We start from the raw sequence: 10,270 nt of genomic DNA, 5'->3' as shown, positions 1-10,270 counted from the left end.
GAAGAGCGTTTCGTTTTCATTTAGCTTCTGAAATGAAGCCTTAGTTGTATCCATTTCTGAAGTAGTTGTTCAACAAACTGGCAGCACTTGCTTATTCTGTTCAGGTGCTCTCATTTTGTGAAGTTGCTTGTCAAGGGGGAAACAATTCTTTCTTTGTGTTAGGTCAGAGGCAGAACAGTGAAAATCCGGCCCAAGACCAAGGACTGGCTGAAGGGCCTTCAGGAGGAAATTGCTCGGAAACGGGACAGCATTGCCCCCGTGTCCCCCACAGCAAACTCCTGTCTTCTGGAAGAAAATTTTGACTTCTCAAGTTCAGACTATGACTCAGAAGGTAAGCACCAGGTTTCTAAGCTCAGTGGTGAGAAACTGATTTGCTGGCTTTGGTTGCACAGAGAAGTTACAGAGTGAGTGTCAGTGGTATCTTAATTTGTAATGAAACGGTGCTTCTTAAAAAGAGGACTGTAATTAAAGCCATGACCCAGCACTGTGCCTGGGCAGACAACTGTTGCTTAGATCATCCTGTCCACTTAGTGTTATATGTTAGCAAATGCAGTGTATGGTACCACTGTCTGTTTAAAAACAAACTGTAATGAAACATATGGGTTACACAAGCAGCTTGCCCGACTGATACATTAGATTAATTGCTTGGTAGTATAGAGAGAGAGAGAGAATGCAGTTGCTCAGTAAGTCTTTGTTATCTAATATTTTAATTCAGGTGATATAGTGGAGGATGAAGATGATTATTTAGATGATGCTTTGTGTCAGGACCTGGTAGCAGACATAGCAGAAGATATGCCTGAGGGCTGCGGACATTTCGCCTGCATAGGTCATTCAAACAAATCTGGACAAAACCCACGGCTGTATAAAGGTACATTATCTATATTTTGTAACAAGCCTTCAGCTCTTACTTTTCTTGTTCTCAGTTTGTCTGTATTTCCCTTTTCATTTACATTTTCATTGTAGGTCCTCCAAAGACAAGGATCATCTTTTTGGTACCTGTTGATACAGTGCTCGACCCCCTTGAGTTAGTGACTGTTAACTGAGGCCCTCAGCCATAACAGCAATACAAATAAGGCTTAGATCTTCCTTATGTCGAGATCAGGGCAAGGCACGAGTACTGAGAAATGCTGATTTCCTTTAATAGTCAGGAGGAATCAAGTCTTTTATCCATTTGATGTTGTTTGGCACCAGAGCGTACAACAAAAAACTGTCCATTATTTTGTTCCTGGTGAAAACCAGAGGCAAAATCAAACCCAAGGAATCCTGTTGATTTGGTGATGAGATTGGCCCCATTCTTTGAGCAATAGCTGTGGCAAGGCAGTCAGGTGTAAGCTGGTTTAAGCACATCTAGGCTTGTTTGCACATTATTGTGAAATGACTTGGTAAAGAAAAAGCTATGAAGATGCATGAAAACTGCTGCAAGAACTAGCCAAGCCAGTGGTGGTCTTATACTGGGATGTGATCAAGACATGCTGTGGTGACCAAGCACTGACAGGCTGGGTCACATATTAAACACTTCATCATGACAGCAAGTGATTCAGTAGCTGTCTTTCTGCACTCTGTCAGAAGTGCTTTGTCTTCTGACATTAAAGTGAAAACTTTTATTCTTTTCAAAGGTTGAGTCAGAAGTGGAAATCAAAAAGATAAAATGAAATTCTTAAGTTTACACAGATTTTCCAAACAATCAAAGTGATACACAGCTTTCTTGCCCACCTTGAGTCAAGTGCTGGGTGCAGTGTGGCCAGACCCAGAAACCTAGCCCTGAACCAAAGAGTAATCTGTCATTATTAAATACTGTGAAGCCAATCACTTTGTATTATAGGATGTCTTGCCCTCCAAACACCTCTGCCCTACTGTGTGATGATTCGTTAAGCTTCAGAGAATTGCAGTGATTCTTTTCGCCCACACTAACTCTTCTCCACAAAAAATTTAAAAAAAATAAAAAAAATCACAAAGTAAATGGAGATAATAAAGTATAGTTTGGAGGAGGTCAAGGAGAGGTCATGATCTCACACAACTCAAAATATGATATATTCAATTCATCTTGAAAGTCTCTGCAATTTCAGGTGCCTCCATAAGCTTCCAATTCTGCCTGAGTAACTCCTAATTGAAGGTGTGATGGTTGTATAGCTTGTGTTAGACAGAGATGGAAACCAGTGACAGGCAGAGCAGTGTGAGTGTGTGTTTCTGAGGTCAGAGAAGGGCACAGCCTCAAGAAGCTCTTGTCCCTGGGAACTGTTGCTTAAAACCAGCAGCCTTTTAGGGGAAGGGATAGAGTGGTGGTGGTGGCTGTTTTTTGTCTTGCATTGAGTGTTGCTGTCAGAATTTCAAGCCATGCTTTTAGGCACCTGCATGACTCCTTGGATCCTACTGATGGGCCTGTATCTGTGGATGAGAAGTATGGAAAATGCAGAGGCTGTGTCTCTGTGGCTGCCATCTGCTGCTGAGGGGGAGCAGGAAACTGTGAGGCAGCTCAGTATTCCCTGCAGAATACAGCTCTCTGAAAAACAGGAACTTGTGTAAAAATGCTTCAAGTATGAGAGGCGGCTACTATACAATTCCTTCCCCATCCTTTCCAAACCACAGGGACACAACTAAAGCCAGTGAATTTTGGAGCCCTAAAGAAGCCAGTGGCAGGGCTGGGCAGCCATAGCAGGGGCAGAGCACTGACGTGAAAGCCCACACTTCAGCAGGCTTCAGAGACTAAAGCAATCCCTACTTCTTGCCTCTCTGGCTGCCAGAGAAGCTTAGATGGGATGAAAGACTGTGAGATTACCTAGTCATGTAAGCTGCAGCCAAGGGCTAGCAGACTGAGGCAGGGGTACCTGTTAGGAGATGTTACTGGAAAGCAGAGATGTGATGAGTGAGCCATTCAGACAGATTTTTCTCTGGCATAAAACCAGTCTTCTAAGCAAGGAATGTTGTCAAAATCCTCAGAACGAATTCCTGTGTTCAGGAAGGAAGAGCAAGGGATTGATTATGACCAGTCTTGTCCCCCCTGCCACAACACAGTTTGAATGAGAGCCTTTTGCCACCAAGTCTGGCTGTGAAAAGCTCAGAATCTAACAAGGTGACTAGTAACCCTGAATTCAGATGCAGGCAATCTTTGTGTTGGCACACATTCCATTAATACATGCTGGAAAAGGAGAGAAAGAAGTATTTGACAAAGGGTTAGATGTTTCCTGGAGTGGGAGCAGGGACACATTCAGGGAGAGCAAAGGGAACCATGTCATGTTGCCGAGGTATCTGGTTGACACTTGCCATGCGTGATTGTCTCTTCCTGACCACTCACATTTGGTGCTTCCCACCCTGTGGATATCTAACACGGGTCCTTTCAAAAATGTCCTTAGATGACACAGACTTGGCCGACCTGAAGCGGGAGCTGGATGCAGGAGGGAGGTGCCACCGCCGGCCCCCGAGCAGGTCTCTGTCCATTCCCACCCGGCCGCGGCCACTTCAGCCGCCGCAGAGGCCTCCCCCTCCTGGTGAGTTGCTCTGTCTTTCGTGTTGTGTTGGCCCCAGTTTCACCTGCCATTTCTGGGTGACAAAGGAAGTAATACCTTGTTCTGACATTTCAGGCTGTTGAGGTACTTGTACTTGCTTCCCAGTCTGGTTCAGCCTGACTGTAGCTGCAGGTAGCAACAGAAGGAGTTTGTCATTAGGGTGACAGATGTGCCACCAAAAATGCCTTTAGTGAGGATGCAGTGGCCCGTGTGTTTCATAGTAACTCATCACTCAGGTTAGTGAGTTGACCAGACTTTAGTGCCACTTCGTGGCACTAAAAATAAAGATCAGTATTTATGCCTGTTGACTTCCAAAGCCATGGAGTGTTTTCCTACAGCTTGTGTTTTTCTGACTTAATTGTAAACTTTCCTTTTAAAAGCTCTGACAAAATACTTGCTCTGGAGAGTTTTTGTCTTTTCATGCTTTGCAAGTAATTATTTTGTGTTTATGAAAGAAATGCAAAGTGGCTTATGATTTTCAATGAGGCACAACGGGGAAGTGATGCTCTTTACCTAGGCTCTGCTCACCTGAGATGCATCAGTGCTGTGCTGCTCCTGTTTTTATGGCTACTTCTGAATGAATGCTGACTGAGAGATCAGCATAATCATCTCTGCCTTCTTGATGACACAGGCTATACATCACATTTTCCTTGTGCCCCAAAAGTCTCTTTTTTGTGTGTATTTTCCATTCTTGATTTAAAAGTTCTGTCAGACTCACTGCTGGAAGATGAGTTTTTTTGGGGGTTATTCCCATTGATTTCTGAGTTTGTTGCACAAAAGTGGCAACACTGTTATCTGTATTTCTGTGCCTGGAATGCAATGTTAATACTCAGCTGAGGCTACTAAATTAACTAAATGAAAGCAAGACTAACTAGGAAACTTCCTCCTGATACTGTTCAAGATTTCAGCATTTTATTCTGTGTTGAGATTTTTTTTTTCAGCTTGGATTAGACCAGTAACAGTTCAGCCCATCACTCCTCCTAGATTAAAGTGTCTTGCTCTTGCCACTCATGCAGAGGGACTTAAAAGGTCCCTGGTGTGCTACAGCAAGATCTTGTCTAATATCTCTGCCCCTGGAGGAGCAAGGAGGGCAAAAGTGTCTCTTCTATTTATCAGAAACAATTTAAAAACACATCAGTTTTGCTCCATTGCAGATAAAATGTTGTACCAGCTCTTGAAAGTAAAAAGCCATTTTTATTCCTTTCAGCTGGAACATCAGGCAAGAAGTCCCCCTCAGATGTTTCCCTGTCTCCAGGAAGCCATTCCACCTGCTCTATCTTGGCAACAGCAAAGCTGCTACCTGGAGCCCCTCAGCAGCCAGTGAGTTCTGCCACTCAGCCTGGCCACTTGGCATTGTCCTGATCTCCCCTAACTCTGCAAACACTGAGTGTCATGTACATGATGCACCTGCCACACAAGGAAGTCTATCACATGCCTGAGCTGGAAATGTGAAGATGAACTTGTAGTGCTGTAATACTAGACTGTAGGACCTGCTAGACACCAGAAAAATGTTAATAAATTGCCAGGAATTAGAAAGGCAAAAGGAGGAGAGAGTGAGAATGGTGCAAGACCCAGGGCACTGTTGGTTTATTCCACATGCTGCTTTCTGACAGATGCTGACTTGAATTTTCAACACCATGTTAATAAGCTTTAATTCTTTCCTCACCTTTTTGATGGGCCATGTTAGCGCCCAGCACACAGGAAGAGTCTTGACCATTGCCAGCAAGGCTGCTAGTTCTCTTGAGTAGACCAAGACTGGAATGTGGAAACACCTCCCAAGTCCTCTTTTGTTGGATGAGAACCCTAGTGCTCCCCTTGAACAAGCATGGCTAAGGACCCAGCTGTGGCAGGGAGCCATGAGCCTGGCTGTCAGCTGGTAACAAAGATGTATTATCCACCAAAAGACTCCCCACCATTTCTGTAGTATTTACAGATTGCTGCAGAGCCACTGGCACAACCAGAACATTACAGGTGTTTGAGCTTAGCTGTAAGATCACAGCTGTACAAGAAAAATCAGTTTCATTCTCCTATTTTTTTTTTTAAAGCCTAAAGTCCGGACTGGAATAAGTAAACCCTACAATGTCAAGCAGATCAAAACCACCACAGCTGAGGAAGCAGAAGAAGCTATTAGATGTCTTATGGAAGCTAAAGGAGGTGAGCACAGCTTTATAACTGACTTCTGAAAATCTTTAAATAAAGAAAACTCTAGGTGTATTCATCCTTCCCATCTCAGCCTAGCTGCACATATTTCTATTCAGAAGCTCACCTAAACACTGACATTCTTGCAAGATTGTACTTGGTGTTCTCTGTCAGTCCTGATATTAACCTTTTTTTTTTTTTTTTCCCCCAAGATGCCTCAAGTTGCATATTTTGTTGTAGAACCTGTTCCTAGGAGCACCTTGGGTTATTTATGCCTGGGTTTAGCCTGAAAAATTAAAAGATAAAGATGAGCTCTTACTAAACTGGTGGTGCCTGTGTTAGCTCAGAGTTGCATAAAGGATATTTGCTGCTCTGTTTAGCAAATGCTCACTACTTCAAGCAGAACTAGAGAGCAAATACAGTTGTGGGAGAAATAACCTGGATTCTTTTCACATTTGGACAGCAAGTATAACCTAGATAAAAGTTTGCACCATTTTAGCTTAAATAGCTGAGATAAAAGGCTACTCTGTGTTTAGGCTCTCAGTCGAATCCCTGGAGGAATGAGTTGCTTGCAAGGGCAAGCTGAAGCAGGAAAGCAGCTCTGGTATTGAAACTTAGGTAGTGAGCATGTAACCTCCAGGGCTGCAGGTAGCTTTTCTGCTGATGCTCAATGAGAAAGAATGCAGATGGACTCTGAAATAGGTACCTGAGTTTGCAAAGCTCTCAGTTTAGGAGAAAAACATCCCTTTTCATTTGTAAATAGAGCAAAAGCAGTCTAGAATAATCCATTCTTGTTAGAAGTGTTATAAAGGCATCTTGGTGTTTGTTCCTCAGAGAGTGCTGTACATTTGTTTTTGAAACCAGATTTACTTCTCATTAATTCTGAAATTTACATTAAGCATTTCACTCAGTGTAAGAAAACTAATCTGGTCAGCATCACTTTCAGTCCTTCATGCTGTACCACCAGTTGGCATTTACCAGTTGATATTCTTCAAGACTCAGTATTGTTATCTTGATTATCCAGATAAGGAAATGAGAACAAAAAGAGACTCAAGACTCATAGTCTCATACTCCTGAACCAGCCAGTGTTATATCCACTTGGCCAAACGGTGGCACAGCACTGCTGTTTTGCCATGAAATTATTTCAGACGGGTGTTTTTCCCTGTCTCTTCCAAATGTGACAGGAGTGCAAAGAATCATAGAACTGTTTCAGTTGGAAAAGACCTTTAAGATCATGAAGTCCAAGCATTAACCCAGCACTGCCAAGGTCTGTGTTTCTTTCTAAAATCTAGCTTCCTGGCCTGAGCATGTTCCCTTTAGGCACATTTTGGGAAACATGCTTGTGAGAGAAGTTATCCTGAAGCTACATTCTGATCAAGGCAAGAGACTAATTGGTTTTGCTTTTTAGGACTACAGGAAGAAGCACTAAAGCCTGCTCAAACTAAAAACCAAATGTTCACCAAACCTGAGTCTCTTCCCAACACCACAAAGTCACCATCATTTCAAGCGTCCCAGGCAGGACCAGTGCTCGTGCCCCATCGCCCACCACCCAAAGTTCCAGCTGCAAAGAAGCCAGCACCTCTGCGAAGGACCGGAGTCAAGGTGGAGAAGGTAAGATAGTCACAGCAAAATGCATCCAGCCTCCATTACACAAGGTGAACGGTGGCAAGAGGGGTGGGTGGGCTGTTCAACAGTTTGTGTGAAGTCCTGTCATTTCAAGTTCTTAGCAGGCACTGAAATGATTCTGTGTATTGTAGCCATCAAGGCATAAAAATATTCTAGGCAATCAGAAAAGAAAAAGCTTTGATTTCCATACTCAGCTGTATTCAGCTTTTCTATTTGTGAGTCCATTCTCTTAGATTTTGTTGCTTTTCTTCTGGTTTGTCTAAACCTTGTCAGGATTTAAGATTTATCCCTTCTTTATCACCACGTTTACTTTTGACCACATCATAAGTGGTCTGCTGAGGCACCTTCTTGATCAGGATGCTGTTCTGTGTCCTGCTAGAGACACTGAGCTTTTCTCACACACCTTATAATGGGATTCAGCCTTTCACTTTGGCTTCTGGATTCTACTCAAGAGTTCAGGTTCTTAAAAATACAAACCCTTAGTTGTTGAATGTTTAAACTGTCTCTGTCAGATCTCTGCAATGAAGATAAGTTTCTCACCTCCTAAGCTGCTAAAAAAGTATTTAATGGTGAAAGCAATTCAAGTACAAGAAAAAAGACAAACAGAACCTTTTATATTCTTCCCTTGATAGAACCTCTGCTGGGAAACTCTGTTCTGAGTTGTTAGGACTCCTGCCTTACCTTCCTTTTTAAAGGCTTTAACCCTTTCTCTTTCATGGACTTTGTGCTGTCTCTATTTAGCAAATTTGCAAAAGAAAAAACCCCTGACAGCACAGTGCATGCCCTTTCCTTAAACATTCCATAACAAGGAATGGTCTGATTGTTTTATGTTGTTGCCATTCCCAGGGCACTTCTGAAAGGTGCTGAGAGGGACTGTTGTTTTGGTGTTACTCATATGAAATCTCTTGCAGGAATATATCTGTTTCAGCTTGACTCTGTCCACTCCTTCCTGCATCTGAGTGAATTCAGATGGGAGTTGTGGACTTGAAAATCTCTACCCAATCCACCTCTATGGTTAAAAAAGCCTTGCAACCAAATACAGGCAACTTATCAACAACAGATAGACAGAAGTGGCAGGGGATATGTCCATGATGAAATATTGTCTGGATATTTGACTGCATTAAAAATCTTGAGTATTATCTTTTAATACTATGGGAGAGTAATAGAGAATTAAAATGCTTTTATTCCATCACACTGAGTGTGAGAAATCTGAAGCCACCCCTGCCGTCTTGGACTGAGCTGAGTTTCAGTTATTTATATATCTTTAAATGGTGAACATATGCTAGATTGTATTTAGAGAGTTTACTTTTAGCTTCAGTTCCTAGCATCAGGGAGACACAACAAAGCCCTTAATGCATTTCCTTGGTTAATAAAGCTAATTGTGCTGATGTATCTCAGAACGCACCCAAAGGCATGTGCTAAGGGCCCCATTCATTTAGCCCCACCCATGCAATCTTGCTTAAATAAAAATAGTCAGCAGAGCAATGTAAGAAATAAATAACTCTACAGAACCATGTTAATCCAGCATGGATCACAATCCTAACATGAAAAAGAGATGGTCAGAAGGACATGTATTTCTCATATAGGGAGTGAACAGGCTGTAGGGTCCTTGTCCTCAAATAGCACTCTGTAGATGAACATTTGTCCAAGGCATGAGGCATTTGAACAGAACCGACCAGGTACAGTGTAAACCTGAGTTGTCAAGTCTCCTCTTTTACTGCTTTTATTTTTCCTTCCAGAACTGTCAGTTTTTCTTAGTAATGCCACCAATAAGACTTCTCACTAGAAGTGACTCAGTTTAAAGTACCATTTTTGTTCTCAACATTCTTGTTCCTTTTCTCCCTCAGGCTGTGCCTACAGAAGAGCAATTTGACCATCAGGCAGCACAGTCTCCTTTCAGCTTGCCAGAACCCTGTCTAGAAGCTAGAGCTATTCTTAATCCGACCAGGATCACCCCAGTCCCTAAACCCAGAACACCACAGCCTGGGAAGCCTCAGGAGAGCAGGCAGCCCCCCTCAGCAAGCATGGCTGAGGCCATGGCACTGCCTCCCCAGAACACCTCCTTTGCCCCAAAGGTGCCACCCCGAAGAAAGAAGTCTGCTCCTGCAGCTCTTCACCTGCAAGTTCTCCAGAGCAGTGACAACCCACTGTTCTGTGGGTTAATGTTCAACTCCAACAACAACAATCCTGGCTTCTGCCCCCAGACTCAGGATTCTAATGTCTCTGAGCAGGCAGCTCTCTCAGCTCCTATATCCTCTGCCAGCCCAGCAAACAGCACCATGAAGCAGCTGGCACCAGCAGAACTGATGGCCAACCTTCAGGGCCCTCCTGCACCAGGCCAGCATCCACAGCTCTCAGATACCAGCTCCCTTCTAGAGAACATTAATCTTTTGGACCTGGATATGGATTCTTCCTGCCCTCCTTCCATACAGGCAGCATCAGCTACTTCTCCAGCACACACTCCAGAAAATTCAAAACTCCCCAGCTTGAAAGATTTCAGTCACTGGGTTACATTTAGTGATGATGAAGACAATAGTACACTGTCAGAGGGGTTCAACAAACTGCTTGCCTTAGAGCAAAACAAAAATACTCTGATGAAGACAAACACCAATTTAGAATTGTAAAATTTTGTCCCCTTAGAGAACCTATAGAAGTCATAATTATGATGCAAAATAAAAATAAATCTTTTGCACAGATTTTTATTTAAGGAAATAGATCATCTGTCCATGCTACATTTCATTTTCATGTTTAAAGATAAAGATACTGCCCCTGGAGGGAAGTGTATAGCATATATACAACCTAACATTATCTCTGGCTTGTTGGGAAGGTTCTTTATTTTAAGTTATTTCTTTTTATTAATCCATCTTAAGATGTTATATTTCATTCTAGGTACAAATCATATGTAAGAACATGTAATGATTTATGGAAAAAAAATGTTAAAACATTTTCCTGTGAAATTTATATATTAACCAATTTCTGTCACTTGAAATAAAGCACCCTTA

At 42.6% G+C, this 10,270-nt stretch overlaps 1 protein-coding gene across 1 annotated transcript in view; it reads left to right on the top strand.

The window, feature by feature from the left end:
- The window catches only part of SYNJ2 (synaptojanin 2), a 54,739-nt gene extending 44,847 nt beyond the window's left edge, over positions 1-9,892 (top strand). The window contains exons 20-26 of the mRNA XM_009998538.1: positions 163-331; positions 716-868; positions 3,351-3,485; positions 4,711-4,823; positions 5,549-5,657; positions 7,051-7,253; positions 9,116-9,892. Coding sequence (XP_009996840.1) covers positions 163-331; positions 716-868; positions 3,351-3,485; positions 4,711-4,823; positions 5,549-5,657; positions 7,051-7,253; positions 9,116-9,892 — 1,659 coding nt within the window. The remainder of the gene's footprint in view (positions 1-162; positions 332-715; positions 869-3,350; positions 3,486-4,710; positions 4,824-5,548; positions 5,658-7,050; positions 7,254-9,115) is intronic.
- The last annotated feature ends 378 nt before the right edge of the window (positions 9,893-10,270 follow it).

Source organism: Chaetura pelagica, unplaced genomic scaffold, assembly GCF_000747805.2.
Source record: "Chaetura pelagica isolate M959 unplaced genomic scaffold, ChaPel_1.0 scaffold455, whole genome shotgun sequence".
Taxonomy (NCBI): Eukaryota; Metazoa; Chordata; class Aves; order Apodiformes; family Apodidae; genus Chaetura; species Chaetura pelagica.
The sequence above is the reverse complement of the archived record's forward strand: the minus strand, read 5'-3'. Positions and strand labels throughout refer to the sequence as shown.